This window comes from Pteropus vampyrus, unplaced genomic scaffold (assembly GCF_000151845.1).
Source record: "Pteropus vampyrus isolate Shadow unplaced genomic scaffold, Pvam_2.0 Scaffold216, whole genome shotgun sequence".
In the NCBI taxonomy this organism is placed as follows: domain Eukaryota; kingdom Metazoa; phylum Chordata; class Mammalia; order Chiroptera; family Pteropodidae; genus Pteropus; species Pteropus vampyrus.
The window spans coordinates 2,923,116-2,940,734 of NW_011888997.1; the positions used below are offsets into that span (position 1 = coordinate 2,923,116).

Genomic DNA, 17,619 nt, shown 5'->3' on the forward strand with positions numbered 1-17,619 from the left:
ATATATATAAAAATTATATTAATATCACAAAGCACTCAGGCCTATTTTGGATTAAGTCCAAATGTCAGAGAATAATGCAGTTTCACCAAAGGTGGAAGAGACTCTACTTCTTCATAGCAAATTCTGCCTCCTTGACCTGCCCAAAGGAGAAAGAAAAATCCTTCTTTTTTATTCTATTCGGAAGTTTTAATCCTTAATTAGCAACATCATTTTGATTAAATAAGACTCTGGAGGATTAGGACTGGAGAGCAATCAGTTGTTCTGAAAGATAGCTCTGGAGAATTTATTGTACTGTGGTCTTAGTCATTCAGACTTGTGTTTAATCAAAGTGACATTTCTCAGTGTTGATTACAAAGGAGACATTATATGAATGAAATATTTCCTTTGAGAAATGGAGGGGACTCCCAATGGGTTTGCACTTTAGGACTTTGTAAAGGGGGAAGAGGAGAGGGTTGAAAATGAATTTCTGCAGCTGTGAGAAACTAGACCAAATTTAAAATGAACACATTTCAATTTGGTTACCTATTATTTCCTAATTTCATTAAAATCTCTAATAAGAAGAAACATTTTTAAAACTTTTTTTAAAACTTAAAGCTAAAGCACCTAGAAATTTGTATGAAGATTCAGGATGCTATTCTTTAATGTGGAAAAGGATCATTTGAATGGTAAACTCCTTAAAGGCTGAATCTGGCTGTTTCTGGTTTTTTTTTTTTTGACATTTTTTCAGGTTAAACACTAAACTACAGGAAAAAATTTATGAATATCTGCTTGTTGCAGTTTATAGAAATGAATGTTAACTCTATTCCCATACATCCTGCAGGGGTTGGTGGCAAAACCAGCAGAGACCCCACTGGGCAGTGTCACGGCTGGCAGAATCCTGGCTCCATCATTTATGAGTTTTATGGTCTTCAGCAAATTTCTTAACCTCTCAGAGCCCTAGGTCCTTCATCTACAAAATGGGAATACCTTCCAGCGCTGTTGTACAGCTTATACATAAAGTATCCTAGTACATTATAGATATTCATATCAGGATAGCTATTATTATTATTATTAAATGACAAATAAGTCATTAGCTAAATCATTTTCTAAATTCTGGAAAAGAGGGAACCTATTTAATTGGAGGCTATCTTTAAAATGGGCAGTCTATTCACTTATAATCTATTTCTCCAAGTGAAAAATCCCACTAGAATTACAACCCCCGTTAATATGATGAATTTCAGTAGTGTTTTTAAAAAAAAATAAAAACAACATACACTTAAATATACAACCACTTGAAGGTTGCATCCAATTCCATTTTCAGCACAGATGTCAGATGTTCATAGTTACAGGACCTTTAATGAGATGTGTCATTGTATCTACACCACCTAAAGCTTCTCAATGATCATGTTAAATGGTGTAGAGTGGAAGTTTCAGGCATTGAAGGCACCATTGCTGAATAGAGCTGCCAAATGTAGGTGAGAAAACCCCTTCTAGCCAACATTACCATCTGGTACTGGATCTTCCTCAACTGTGTATCTCATTGAAAGAATAAAACTAAACTCTCTAAAATCAAGAGGCACAATAATCTGCCAACATCCTTTCACTATTATCCAGATCAGAACCTGGCTCTTTTAGCATTTTCCAAAACCTGAGGTGTACAATTAACAGTTACCACACTGGTGATTGTCTAGGTAAGTACACCTGTGCAGAATCTTTTCTGGAAGCAAAAAGAAGGTAGATAATTAGGTCTGTTCATGACCATAATTTTAAATTCTACCCTCAAACCTTGCTTCCACATTTCTCTACTTACTTCACCTGATAATTTGCATCACATCTGCATATCATAGTCTGTTGCTAACTAGTTACCAGAGAGAATGACACGATTTAAAGCGTCAAATAGAATATTGGTAAAGTTCTTGAAAAAGTCGAGAGACTTATTCCCTTCCAGAAATTTTGAATAGCTAGTACTTAAATTGACCCTATAAGATATCTGTCTCATATCAAAATGTTCTAATTTTAATACTTATTTACTCAAATTTAATAACTTTTATCTTATGGAAATACTAGAGGTAAAAATTTATTATCTTTTATCATTGTTTTAAAAGTCACTTGAGCATTATTTGAAAGCCTCATCCCCAACCTCCTAGATCAGAATTTCCTGGGAGCATTGTTAGGAATGTACATTTTTAGCAAGTGCTTCAGAATTTTGAAAACAGTTCCAGAGACATAAGGGAAGGGGATTCCAAATGTAATCTAGAGATATCTTTGAAAAGAAATGGAACTAAACACTGGAAATGTTTGATGATTCACAGTAATTTTTCACCACACTTTAGAATCTACCTGATTGAGAAATGATACATAATCCTTGAGAAGAGAAACAAAATATATGAATCTAAATATATTCTACAATTGTGAAGTCATAATTTATAAGGTGTATTTCAGCCAACAAAATCAAACCAGTTCATGGAATAATCTTATTAATACTCATCAATACTCAAAATATCCTTTGAGTTGCATTATGAGGAATAATCTATAAAAGCTTTTTTAAAAATCACTAGACCTTCCAAAATTCTATTTGCATGGGCTCTAGCCAAGTTTAACAAATGCTTCCTACTCACCCTAATGAGAAGCACCTTCTTTACCTCTGCCAAAACTGTAAGTTCTCAGGAAATACACTCAGAATTTCTCTCCAACATATAACTGTGGAAACGAAATAATATTGAGGATTTAAAAAAGACAAATTTCTTTTATTTCTTACTGCTCCTGCTGCCCCTCCTTTTCCTTAAGCTCTGCTTGGTAGCTTTTACATATGGTAAGTGCATGAGTGGTGACTTACTTTCATCAGTAAACATGAGGTGGTTCAAAGATCTTAAACTTAAGATATAAAAAAACGATATACATAAACAGCTGTTAAAAATTAATATGTTGGCAAAAGAAGACAAAGAGAGAAAAAGAATGACAGCAAGTTAAAAGAATGAAAGAGCCAGCAAGAGAGAGTGAAACAATCCCCCAAATTTCTTAATGAAAAATACACGTTTTACCTTAATCTTGCTGTCTATTCACCAAAATCAATGATTTTTCTTTATTAAATTGCCTTTTCTTTAACAACATTGTTGAAAAAAATTATAGATAAAAAGTAAGAGCTGTTTCTTTCTTTCTCCAAATCCATGGCTTCCGGAGTATTCTTTGAAGTACTTCAGTAGGCCAATGGTTACACTAAAAGAAGCAATGATTGACAATAGCCATTTATCATGAAATCAGCACCTGTGTTTCACTGACTCTTCTAAACAGTTCGATTCTATTCCATTGAAGAGCTACAAATCCCCTGATGAATTATCTAAATATTGTTCAATGCAGAATAAAATATTCACTCTGAACTCTTTAAATTGTTTGGGAACACCGTGAAGACTTGAAAGTTTGCTTCCATTCTTTGATACTTCTCAGGTTAGGAAAGATCATTTTAACCATTTCTCCTAAATCACTTAAAGTAAATCTAAAGCATGTCAAAACTGTTAAGACTAAGAAATGACAACATATTTGAGTGAATTTTAAAATTATTACTAAATAAATTAGGGTAAATATTTTTTAAATAAATTATCTCAAATATATTGCTGAGTTTTGCAGCAGCAAGGTTTTTCCCTTATTTGTATTCAACATCATAGAATCATGAAGACAAAAAAAATTACCACTTACATGTACTCCCAGTTATTTGCAGTTCCCAGTCTGTATTTAAAAGTAAACCAAAGAAACATATTTTTACTGCTGCTTTAAATTTTCCTTAATCACTGGTATTTGTTTTGCTTTAGTGCTTTGCTCTCTGACTTTCTGTGTGAAAGGTGCTTTATATATTCAATTTGCTAGTGAGCTATGAGATGAAAGGAGTCTTAATGGTGAGTTTGAAGACTGTGAGTTTTTATTTCTTTTATTTTTTTACAATTGATATATATGCAATTTCACCCTTAATTATCTATGGCTTGTCCTGTCCATGGATCAACAAAGACATATAAAACATGCCCGTACCAGGTAATTCTTTCAGAAAATTACACAATCAAATAGGTTGGGTGGCATTTATTCAAATACATTTAGTACTTTCTGTGAAATCTCTTTCTACACATATTCAGCCTATAATTCTTTGGCTTCTAACTACTTTTCACAAGATTTAAGTCTTGGAATAATTATAACTTTCTTTGACCCTCTTTAGAGAATTCGGTTTACAATGCCATGTGGTGTAATAAAGTGTCACACAGTGTCCTCTTGGATTTTCTCAGCAATACTTAACATTAAAAAAATAATTTCTTAAACATTTAAAGAAATATAACATTGCTTTCAGCTCCAGTTCCTCTCAGTTGCTACAGCCACAACTCAAATGTGCAGCTTGCAACAACAGCATGAAAGGATGACCTGAGGCTGAGCCTACGGACTCTGTCCAGTTGTCTTAGAAAATCCTCACTTTGTACTTCACCTACATTGTGACAAGTTTCTATTAGAGGATTATAGTAAGTCAGTTTCTTCAGAATGGCCATGTTGATATTTGATTACTTTCCTAGCTCAATTATTGAAAGTTTGGAGTTTTTTTTTAACATTGTTTGTCTGATTGAATTTTTTACAAGAGGCACAATGTTATTCATCAATTAGTTATTTACTATCCATTTATTATGGACATAGAACTGTGCTAGGTCTCATCAAGACAAGAAATGGAGATAAAAAATAAACTGTTACTGTCAGGCAGCTTGACGATTTATAAATGAGAAGACAAAACTGACAAAAGTGAAAATTGGAGAATGAATATTAGCTCTGGAAGCTCAGAGTAGTGAAGAAGTAGAATATTCAAGAGAGTACTGAATGAAGAAAAAGAGATTAGATTTGATAAGGAACTTTGAAAGTGAGAGAGGGCAAGCCAAAGAACATGAAAAGTCACATAGGACAAAAATAAGCAGGCATGTTTACAGCACAGTGAGACTAGCCTAATTCGACATGTCTCCTTTCCAAATGGATATCACATATCTCCTTCTCTTTCTTTCTTTTACTACCATGGTGGTCTAGTTCATGCCCAGTTGTCATCCAGACTACTACAACAGCTGTGATAGTCTCCTTACCAGGCCCTATCTAAAATTCATTGATTTACACAATCATTTTTTATTTAACCATTTAAAATTAAATCATTTCAGTCCCCTGATCAATTCCATTCAAGTGGTTTCTCAATGCACTATGAATAAAACCCAAACTCCTCACTAGGGACTTCATGGATCTAAACACTGAGGACCACACGCAACTGCTTGAATATCCCCTCTAGCACTCTACTCCTTGCTCACTATGCCCCAATTTCACTGTCCTTTTTGCACCTGAAATCAAGATTAGAGAAAAATGAAGAACAGTAACATTTGCTTGGCATCATATTGCTAGAGTGTGTGTTTTCTCAATCTTTACAAAAATCCTGTCTGGAGGGTATGATCTTTATTTTAAAGATAAAAGACCCAGAATTCCAGAGGGCCTAAAATCATAGATCATGTGATTATCAGAGTTGTGATTTAAACTCATGTCTTCTGACCACCATTCCAAAGAGAAAGGACAATATTTATAATTAATGATACATAAAACAAGGTAAGAAGTAATTTGAAGTGTTAAAGCCTAGATTAATGAGGAAATGGTGGTGTCATGAAATCTATAACTGGAAAGACCTAGAAAGTAGTATAGAAAGGATACTTAGTTCAGTCAGCCTCTCCTAAGAGGCTAATGCTACTCTTAGCTCTGAAATAACACAGCTATGAGAATTTGGATGAGTGAGTTTAGTTCTCTAATGCCCAAATTTCTTCTCTGAAGAAGAAGGAGAAAACTTTTGTGTCCTTGGGTTAGGCAAAGATTGCCTAAATACAGCACTAAAAGCATGATATGTAAGAAAAAAATAATTGGATTTCATCAAAATTAAGAATTCTGCTCTTCAAAAGGCACCATTAAGAGAATAAAAAGACAAACCACGGACTGGGATAAAATATTTGCTGATCACATATTTGAAAAACGACTTGTATCCAGAATATATAAAGAACACTTAAAACTCAATAAACAACCCCATTTTTTTAAATGGGCAAAAGATTTGAACAGAAACATCACCACAGAAGATATACAGATGGCCAAAAGCCCATGAAAAGATGCTCAATATCATTAGTAATCAGGGAAATGCAAAACAAAACTGTACATCTACTAAAATAGCTAAAATTAAAGACTGGCCATACCAAGTGTTGCCTAAGATGTGAAGAGATCTCTTATATACAGGTAGTGGTAATGTAAAATGTTACGACTACTTGAAAATCAATTAGAAATTTCTTAAAATTTTAAATATATATGTACCATCTCACTCCTAAATTTTTACCCAAAAGAAATGAAAAGTTTATGACTACATAGAGACTTGTATAGGAATATTCATAAGAGCACTATTTGTAATAACCGTAGCTAGGGAAAATGTCCATCAACAGATAAATGGATAAATAAATTGCGGTGTATTTTATAAAGGGGTACTCCTTGGGAATAAAAAGGAATCAACTACTGATAAATATAACATAGATGAATCTCAAAATAATTATGCTAAGTGAAAGAAGCCATATAAAAAGAGTACACACTTGAAAATTTCTTTTACCAAAAAAAAAAAAAAAAAAAAATCTATCAATTGAAAACTAATCTATAGTGACAGAAAAAGGAGCAGTGTTGCCTGGAGATGGGAAGGGGATGGCAGGAGGGAGGGATTACAAAGGGACATAAGGAAATTTTGGGGAGTGATGGATATGTTCATTATCTTGAATGTGGCTATCATTCATGGGTATACATTTTGAATACATATTCAAAACTTATCAAATAGTACACTTTAAACACATGCAGTTTGTTGTATGTCAGTTATGTCTCAACAAAGCTGTCTTTAAAAAAAAAATCAGTAATAAAGACAGTATGGTATTGGCATAAGTATAGATTAGTAGAACAGAATTGAGAATCAGAAAAAAGAATCACATTTATATGGTCAATTGATTTTCAACAAAGATGCCCAAAAATTCAATGGGAAAAGATTATCTTTTCAATAAATTGTGCTGGAATAACTATATATCATATAGATAAAAGTTACCCATGATACCCTACTAAAAAATTAATTCAAAGTGGATAATTGACCTTACATAAAATCTAAAACCATAAAACTGCTAAATACATACATACATAAGTAAAAATCTTGTTGACAATACCTGCTCTACTTCCCTCCTTCTCTGGCCTCATGGTTTCAGCAGGAAACAGGAATCTAATATTTTACACACAGATACACACACACTCTTGAGGAGAAGCAGGGACACTCTGACACCACAGCCCGAGCAGTGTTGGCAGGGCGAAGTGAGGAGTGGGTCTTTGACCCCCTACCCAGCAGAAACAGGCAACGCTCTAATCCATGCTCCTGGGTAGTGTCAACTGGCATAGCAGGGAGCCAAGCCACCACACCCAGTCAGCCAGTGGAATAAGCTGAGGTAAGGAAGCTGGTCTTCGATTAATTATCAATCCAATTCCATGTTCTTATTTCGTCTTCCTTTCAATTAGATGTATAGAAAATATCATAAGATGACCCCTAAAGGGTCATACTCTTGACAGACCCAACCCCCTGAGTGTGAAAACAACCTGTGACCTGACTCTACTCAATAGAATATGGCAAAGATGACAGGATATCACCCACTGGTTATGTTATGTTATATGGTAAAGGTAAAGGGATTTAAAAATGTAATTAAGGTCTAAGCAGTTACTTTTGAGTTAATCAAAGGGGAAGTTATCCTGGTATCTGGGGTGGGCCTTATCTAACTAGGGAAGTGTTCTAAAACTTAGATCTATTAGTGTTTGAACTGAAACATTTAACAAATTCATAAAACTATGTATTTTTTATTATATTTAATTTTACCTCAGTAATTTTTTAAGTTAATGCTAAGACTTCTCTTCTGCAATAGGACTCTAGCAGCAGAATTTAGACGCAATGAAAGGTTGAGAGCTAGAGAATATTTCCCCAGAACTTGCAAATCAGACTACCGAGATAGGTACTTATTTGTAATACTATTCACAAGGAGGAGACATTGGAAGTTTTACTCAAAGGCCACTCATTTGTTTGATTTAATACATGGTCTGGGCATAACTGAGTATTCCTGAGTTTTCTCATACTTTGAAAAGTGGAATAAATAAGAAGATTCAACTCTTTAACCATGTAACCTTTCCAGGTTCATCAGGTGTATTTAGTTGTCAATGGCTTCTTTAGCCCCACAACATAGAGTTGAGTAGTTGCTGTAGAGACCATGTGGCCTGAAAAGCCTAACCTGTTTACTATCGGGCCCTTTACAGAAAATATTTGTCAACCTCCACTTTAGATAAAAAAGAACACATTCTTTCTACATCTCTTCTAAATAGGAATGAAACAAAGGTAATCAAACTGATAAGAAGACATAGCTGATATGTACAAACTTATTTAGAAATCTAATAAACAATATATGCAAAATTTAGTTCAGCCAAGATGACACTATTTTATAGCTTACTAATATAAAAGCATTAAAATTAGCAATTGTTATCTGAAGTAACTCAATGGTATTTTTACTTTTGTCTGTCTGTGTACCTCAGGTTTTATTGGATCATGAACCTAAGTGCGACTGTTGTCTTTTTGGGGATATCTTACATTCAGTATTCAGGAGCTTGGACTCTGGTTTTACTTATTCCCTTTATGTCTATGCTTATGGCTCTAATAACTCTTCATATGATGCATTATAACCTGATTTACCAACCAGAAAAATATAAGTAAATCACAGTTTACATTAACTTTTTTGTTTTTTATGTGTTTTGTTTTGTTTTGTTTTGTTTTTTTGACACTTCTCGTTCCTCCTTGATTTCCTATAACTTCTCTTTCAACTCACAGAATTTGTAAATTCTGCCAGTTACACTTGGGAGCAACAGAGTCTGAAAGAATATCAATAGCATCTATCTTCTTTTAGTTTTCTCTTGTTAAAAAGTTTTAATAATGGAATATTTTAAACATAAACAAAACTAGAAGAAAATCATATATGAACCCCATCTATCTTGCTCTCAGCTTGAGCAATTATCAACTTATCTTTACTCACTTTTTCCAATCTCTCCTGGTAATTTTGAAGAAAAACTACATATTACAGCACTCCATTTATGCGTGCATGTGTGTGTGTTTAATATGTTTATGTTATATATAAGATAAACAAAAAAATATATAATCACAATGTCATTTTCTCACTCACATGCATACACAGAAAAGGAATTTTCTAACATCATCAAATATTTGGTTACTGTTAAAATCTAATTGTTTTCATTTTTAAATTTTTTATTTTTTTTGTTTTATACTTTAATCAAATCAAGTCCAAATGAGATCCATATATTCTAAATGAGAGATATGTCTCTTAAACCATATATATTCCCCCTTCATCTCTGTCTCTTTTCAAAACTTTTTAAGGGATCTGAACATTTCAATGAGCATTTCCAATAGTCTAGATTTTGCCAATTACATCCATGTGGTGTCATCCAACAGGTGTTTCGCCTATTTCTTGTAAATTGTCTGATAGTCATAGATAATCAGATTCAGATTTTTTGGTGGTGGTGGTGGGAGTTTCTTCATAAATGATGTTAAATACTTCAAGAGACATAATGACTGATTATCTCTATTTTTGCAGTGTCAGCATATACTGATGATTTTTGCCTAAATTCACTACTGCATTGGGGTATTGCAGGGTAGTGAGAAAAAGAGATAAATGTCTAATTCTTTCCCTCTGTTTTTAGATTTTGTAATTGAGTTGAGCTTCAATATCTTCCAAAGGTGACCTGTTAGTTTTCTTTGTTTACCTTTTATTATTAATTTGTTGACATAAAAATTTTATTTTATTTTATTTATTTCTTAACACCTATAGCACCTGGTATTCCTAGGTAGTCTCTCATCCAAGTACTAACCAGGCTAGACCCTGCTTAGCTTCCGAGATCAGACGAGATCAGGCACATTCAGAGTGGCATGGCTGTAGACCATAAAAATTTTAATGTGTTTTAATCTACTATAATTACTGATGTTCAAATTATTTCGTATGTGGGCAGTGAGGTCCTCTTCATGTTGGTGCCTGAGTCCTTCAGATAAGCCTCTTTGATTGCTCCCTTGCTTTCTGGTATAAGATAGTCTATGGTCATCACTTCATTCCCTGAACTTTGAGTCATCTCTTTCTCCAGAAAAACTGTGCTTCCTTTTTGTATGTAATGGTACTTAGAAACTACAGTGTTGGTGATGGGGATGCTCACCACTACTTAATCTATCACAATTTCTAGGTCTTTCAGTGCACAAAGCTAGAAAATGTTCTTTTTTTTTCTTTCTAAAATAACATACATTTTGGATTATACTAACACCCTAGTCAAAACCAGTACTACAGGATTTTTACTTAATGTTATCAAACTCAGATCTTCTTTTTCCCATGCCAAAAAGCCAAGATCTCAATGACAGTAATTGAACATTTGCTTTATCCCAAAAGATATACTCAGTTATCTTAGACTATCACCAGCAACAAGATTGTTGAAAGACTTTCAGGATTCTTCTTGCAGTTTTGTTCCTTTATGTGTTAACCCCTGGAATGTTCGCTAAAATTATTATGTTTTAAAGTCCCTTGGTATTGTCTCTCTGGTTATACCACTAAATTTATATATAATTAAGTGCATTTGTTCCATTTATTTTTATACTTTGAGATATTTTTAAATATTATTTTTGTTTTAAATCATGTAAAATGAGGTTTATATGTTCCTATATCTTCTCCTATTCCTTTAGGTGTCAATTTACATATTTTTAAAAAATTAACATTTTTTTAATTAAAGAAAATATTAAAATTTTATGTGTGTATGTCTCTCTGTATATGTATGTATTTCTCCCTTCTTATATAAGCAGTAGCATATTATTCACTCTTTTCTTGTTTTTTCATTTGTTATAATCTGGGGGTTACTTTGTAATTGTATATAAAAATATTCCCCATGCCTTTTTATAGCTGCATAGTACTCCATTGTATAGTGAATCATTGTTTATTTTACCAGTCATATTGATACACATTTGGATTGTTTCTTTATTTTTGCTGTTATATAGGTTCTAATGAATAGCTTGTATATCTCTTTGCATTTTTCCCCAGCATATCTTTAGGGTAGATTCCTACAAGTCGAATTGTTAAATCAAGAAGTAAACCCACAGATAATTTTGCTATATATGGTCAAGTTCCCTTCTATAGTGGTTGCAACATGTATATTTTCACCAAAAATGAGAATGCTTGTTTCCTCATAGTCCTCCCAACACAGCACATTGTCACACTTTTGATTTTTGCCACTTTGATGGTGAGAAATGGTATCTTACTGAAGTATTATTTTATACTTATTTTATTATGAGAAAAGTTGTACATCTTTTTATTTCCGAAGAGTAATATGAATTCTTTTTCAGTGAACTATCTGTTCATATATCTAGTTCACTTTTTTATGAGATTGCAGACTTTTTCCTTCAATTTTTAGAAATCTTTTCTGTCAGCCCCAAGTAATAAAAAAGAGGAACATGTCCAGTATAAACTGTTATTGAAAGATCACTCTGACATTTTCTTGAGTGTGTAATTATACATATATGTACATATATATACAATTTTTTTAGATTCAAATTTTCTAAATAACTATTGAGCATCCATCCATTTGCTTTTCAATTTCCTATTTGAAAATAAGTTCATCTGAATAAAGAAATACATTTCTTCAAGTTATACAGATCTATATAATCAACTCTGTTTATTGCCAGTCAATAGTTGTCCATATGTTACATTTTTTAACATGTGATAAAGTAAGCTTTGTTTCGACATTTACAAACAGAAAATTATTAGCTGCAAGTAAAATTATAATAGAAAATGTTTGCCAGTGGTTTACTTTACATAATACTCTATAAAATAAATATTTCAAAGTTGCTTTTTGTTTTGTTTTGTTTTCTATTTCTAAGTTATAGGATAACCCAACTCTGATGAAGTAAAACTCTGACTTCCCTCTAGCAAAGTATATAATTTTTATTTTGGCTTCTTCCTCTCTGATGACTAAATTGGAAATTCCTCAAAGCTGTAATTCAAAGCCATAGGTGACCTTAAAGAAATGATTTTTTTATATGCTACCTTTTATTTTAAGGAAACTTTCCAAATGTAGACCATGCATTCCATTATGTTTAGCTGTCAAGCACGGCCTTCATTTGCATTTCTTCCCACTGCTATAATTTTGAGAACTGGCAGGTGACCAAAGAAGAAAAAAATGTGCATCTACCATCTAGAGTGCAATGTAGGCTTTTTTATTATAATTAAGTAGCATAGATATTCATGATTAGATCAAGGTCAGAGGAGCAGAACATCAGAGCCAAGGACTTAAAGGTACAAAGGACGGAAAAATTGCTTTCTAAAGTTTTTTTTTAATAGTAATGGTGACAATCTTTAAATTTTGCAATAAAACATTTTAAATAGCTCATCTGTTTTATTTTAAAATAAAATAAAACACCTGGTGTGTTTGCACATTTAAACCAGAGCTTGAAGTCTCAGTTGCATTTTCGTTCCAGTTTTTTTCAACTTCCCATTTCTGTCCCTGGTGCAGAAAAGCAATTTGAGAATTATAATGACAATGGATTCTTTTAAAGGCTGAGTCTACATGACACCCAAAATTATTTGTACAGAAGGCATGCGTTTTCTATTAAGTCTAATGGATTAATCCAAGGAGGTGGTGTGATGCATAGATGTAGATGTTTTCAACAGCATATCCCTCATAATATTCAGTGATAACTCTACGGTTTGATGAGACAAATAGATTACTATACAGTTCTTTTTCTTGCTCTCTCTAACTAGCTTATTGGCTCGCTCTCAGTCCAGCTGATCAATGTAGATTTTTTACTTCTTCCCTCTGACTTACAGCCCATCTAGAATGTCATCTGTTGTCCACACTTCCTCCAAATCCTTGGCTAGGTTCTCTCCTACTAATTAATGCAGAACCCTAGGATTCATTCCAGGAGCCCTGGCTCTTCTTTTCCCACTCTCTTTTCTTAAGTAATCTCTAGTTGTGTAGTTTTTAATGCCAACAATACACCAAGCACTCAATTTCCTGTGGACCTCTCTGCTCACCTTGAAACTTATATATTTGACTTCTTATTCAATATTGTGACTTGATTATCTAATAGTCAGCTCAAAATTACCCTGACCAAAACTCAATTCTTGATTCTTCCAATTGCAAACTGACTCCTTTCTTGTCTTTTCCATTTCAGTGTAAATTAACAACACCCAGTTGTTTAAGCAGGAAAAAAATTCATCTTCAATATTCTCATTTCTTCAACCTCTCCCTACATAAGAAAATCCTACTGATTATTCAAAAGCACATCCTATCCTATTCATTTCTCTTCATTGTTACTATGTCCAAGTCACCACTACCTCTGGCTTTTCTCCCAGCTTCCTTCTTATTCCCTAAAATCCATTATCCATACAGCTACCAGAGTTCTACAGTAAACTTTTAAAAAGATATACATCATATGGTATCTCTATTCTGCATAAAACTTCTTGTGCTCGCTTTGGCAGCACATATACTAAAAAAAAAAAAAAAAAAAAAAAAAAAAAAAAAAACCCACTTCTTAAAGGTCTCCCATAACACTGAGGATAAAATCCAAGCTCCTTACTTTGGCCTGTGAAGTCTGACCCCTGACCAACTTTTGGACATCATCTCCTTCCAATCTTCTGACTGCTGAGATACTGCTTCATTGGCCTTTACTGTACCCACATCTTTCCCAACTCATTGCTACTTCGTGACATACCTGGCATATACTTCCTCCGGGTTTCTTTGCTTACTTCCATTCTATTCAATCTTCAGTTCAGATTTCAACTTTTTAAGTCTTCCCTACACTAAACCCTACAATGCATCTCTACCTTATCAGTCCATTTCGTTTTCATTGTTGAACTTGCCTAATATTTTCTTGCTTGTTTAGTGTCATCCCCACCAGAAAGAAAACTCAGGGATTTGTGGGTCTTGTTTACTGTTATATTCTCAAGGCCTAGAAATATTTGTTTGATGTCAATTATGTGCATTCATAGTGCCGGTTAAAATTTTAGTCCTCATTCATGCATAACCATTTCTTGTTCTTAACCATTTTGTTTTTATTGTTTCATATTACCACATCAGATACAATTTTACTTGTTTAAATAAATTGTTTTTCAAAGGGTTTGTTCATTTGAAGTCAGCCATACTCCAGGCCTGATCCATGAATCAGTTTTGGCCAATAAATTGTTACTGGTATGCAACAAAATAAATACAGACACTGAAAGAAAACATGTAAAAGTATTTATGGAAAGTTGTAGTTTATATCTGTTGAATCTAATAATAAAAAAAATTAGGACTTATATTCTGTATGTTTTTGTTTCTTATTTTATTCTTGTTCTATTTCATTTTTATTGTATTTCACAAATGTATTGACCATGATAGTTGAGAAATTAAAAAAATGATACTTTATCATAGCTAGTTTAAGATGCACTAATCTAAGCTACCTCTCTGTAGAAATAATATGATAGTGATATTTAACTGTTTAATAAAATTGCAAGTATCAATTTATCATGCATAAGAGTAGATCCAAATTTATTTTGCAACAAATAGTGATTTGTTTATACAAAAAAAAAGGAACAGTGAGTTTAAAACATGTCATATTCAATAAAGTCTCTGAATTTGAAATATAGGAAGAAAATTGAGAGGAATATCTTTGGAAATAGTCTTTCATCCTGGAAGTAATTATCATTTAATAATAAAGCCTATTTGAAAGCATAGAATAAGATGGATCAATGCTACTAATAATCCTACTATCTATATAGCACTGTTTTGCAAGAGTTGAGCAGAGAACAGGCTGATAAGTAACAGAGACAAAATAATAAGGAAATGTCAGAGAGTTAAACCTCCTAGCCCAGACCTGTTCAAATTTGGTCTCTAAACTGTTCATCAAGACATTCTTAGTTCTCATCTTACTAAAACATTAAGGAAACTAATTGAAATAGCTAGGAAAGTCTCACAATAGAGCAGTTCTTCCTGCAATAATCAAGAGATGTCCTTATTACTTCTTTTCTAAGAAACACAAACCTTGGCCACTCACAGGTGCTTCTGTCCCCTTGGCCTTCTCAATTCCTGGGCCTTTTATTTGTATATGGAAATAATGACTAAAAAGAAGCAGTAATGACTATAGATAGATATGAGCCCATCTCCCTGTCAGAAATTATCCCAACATACTTCCACTTGACCTCAAAGCCACCAAAGAGCTACTGCTATAATCATTCTTGATCACTACCAATTTGGGCTGGATTTGATTCAGTGACTTAAAGGTGAAAGGCTCCATATTCAATTACCAGGCCCCCAGCTTCCTCAATTAATCAAAGACTGACATAATAGGTCTATTATAACTCTTAAGAAAAGACCAGATCAAATCAATATAATCATTCCGTAACCATAAAAAGAAATATTAATGAATATTCTTTATTTAAATATAAAATCTAAAACTTTATGATATTTAAATGAACTTGGCTAGAATGCATTTCACCTAGAATTTTCTAGGAAACTTGAGCATAATTAAAATGACAACCAAACTACACTGAGTTTCTATAGCAGACTTCTTTGGAAAAATCAAACATTTTCACATTTATTTTACAATTTATCCTAAAACTATGATTTGTTGTCTATGTAATTTGTAGAAGAATTATCTGGTCAAAAGGGTTCTATAAAAAATTGTAACAATCATGATGTCACAACTGAACTGTTAACTAAATGTGGGTATCTTATCTGTCATTGTATCAGGAAGTCCTAATGAAGTCAAAGAAAAGGTGGAATCTGAAAGATCATAAAAGAAGCAACAATGATGTTGCAAATCATTAGCAGTCAGTGAGTGCAAACATCTAAAGGAAGGAAATGCTTCTGATGCTAAAGCGACAGCCATATAAACCCAGAAGAAACTACTGGAAAAGTCAAAAGCAAACTAATCCAATCCGAACTTTTAGTGACACTGTCAACATGTATAAAGTCATTTGAAGAGTTCAGAGTTTAACCTTATGTCTGAAATTCAAGGATAAAGTCCAAGCAGAGAACACATTTCCCTTTATCTCCATGTCAAAATAAGAAACCACCTTCTACATGACAAGTGAGGATTATTTATATAATATTTTATATTTAAAAATAGTACCAGTTCTTTGTGTTAAGGCTGTAAAAAAAAGTTCAGGTTGTTTTATTCATTAATGAGTTAAAGTTAAAGACTTCTGAGAGATTCTAAAATTTTACTTTGGTGTTTTGTCTCCTTTCTTCCCTTTTTAATATGTTCCCATTGATCTTACTTTTTTCATTTTTTACATCAGCTGTCAGGCACCACCTTGGGCTGGTCACCAGAATGCCAGAAACCTTGTCAGAGCTTGTTCCTTTGAATTCAATCCCTTGGGTGCTAAAACTTTCTCAATCACTTTACTGCCCTTCATCCTTACGATTGTCATCTTTCTGATTGACATTTCAGAAAACTGAAGAGGAATTCCTTTACTAATGCATAATATCTCCAATTATTTACAGGTTGTTTCCTCCTGACAACCTTTGGGGTGTTTGTTAATGCCCTGAAAACACGCTTTCTGCAATACTGCCATCTTCACAGAAATGTGATGAGCTGGTTAGACTATGCCGAGAAAAAAAATGGTGGCTGCTACACTGAGTTGCATGTGGAAGTCACAAAATTTTTCTTCACCCTTCTCCCTCTTTTCATTTTTCAACTGCTATACAAAATATGCATTATGCAGGTAAGAAAGAATAATTAACACTACCCCCAACAACAATAAAATAATTGTACGTTACCTTTAGAAATAAATGCTTATTTTCATCCCAACATTTTCATCAAGCAGTTATCCTATAAATGCTCTAATCATTACAGTCTCTAATTTCAAGAACTAAGTGGAGTCAGGCAGAGACACACCTGAGGAGAATTTGGGTATGCTGTTTCTCCTGTAGAACTATACATATCTGTCAGTAGGTGCAGACAGTACTGCAGAGTGCATAGTTATAAGAGCAGCCCATGAAAATATGAGATCTATGAGCAATTACCCCACCTCCCTTTAGCCAAAGGTTTTGCCTTCCTCCTTCATTAAGCCTTTAAAAGCTGGTACTAACAAGGAGCTAAAACGACTGATTTGAGTACCACCTCCACTGTACTCCTGAGTATAAGTACTAATGAGCAAGTGATTCTCTCCCCACCCACTCTTAGTTCCTTGGTGCATCGTTCCCTATGCTGTGGAGAAATCAGATGAAAAATGCCAAGACCAAAGTGCCCTTTATAAATATACATGATTAAAAAAAAAATGTAATGTGGTAATGCTCAAAGACTAACTTACTTATGAAGAAATATTATTTCTTCATTTATTCTTCTTACATCAAATAATTATAAAAGTCTTTAAAGAAATTTGGGACTATCCTCGTTGCTAACTCCCAACTTAGAACTTAGATAGCTAATGAGTGAGTTGTATTGATATATCATAGAACAATAGAGCTGTTGTTGAAGAGGAAACTAAGGCTCGGAAAAATTAAGTGATATTGGAGGGGTAGGCAGGTCAT

General features: G+C 33.3%; 1 protein-coding gene and 1 pseudogene across 1 annotated transcript in view; one reads left to right on the forward strand and one right to left on the reverse strand.

The window, feature by feature from the left end:
* The window catches only part of SLC15A5 (solute carrier family 15 member 5), a 68,654-nt gene that overhangs the window by 5,065 nt on the left and 45,970 nt on the right, over positions 1-17,619 (forward strand). The window contains 2 exon segments of the mRNA XM_011372944.1: positions 8,602-8,769; positions 16,589-16,811. Of these exon segments, the coding sequence (XP_011371246.1) occupies positions 8,602-8,769; positions 16,589-16,811 (391 nt within the window).
* LOC111747268 lies at positions 9,897-10,015 on the reverse strand (annotated as a pseudogene).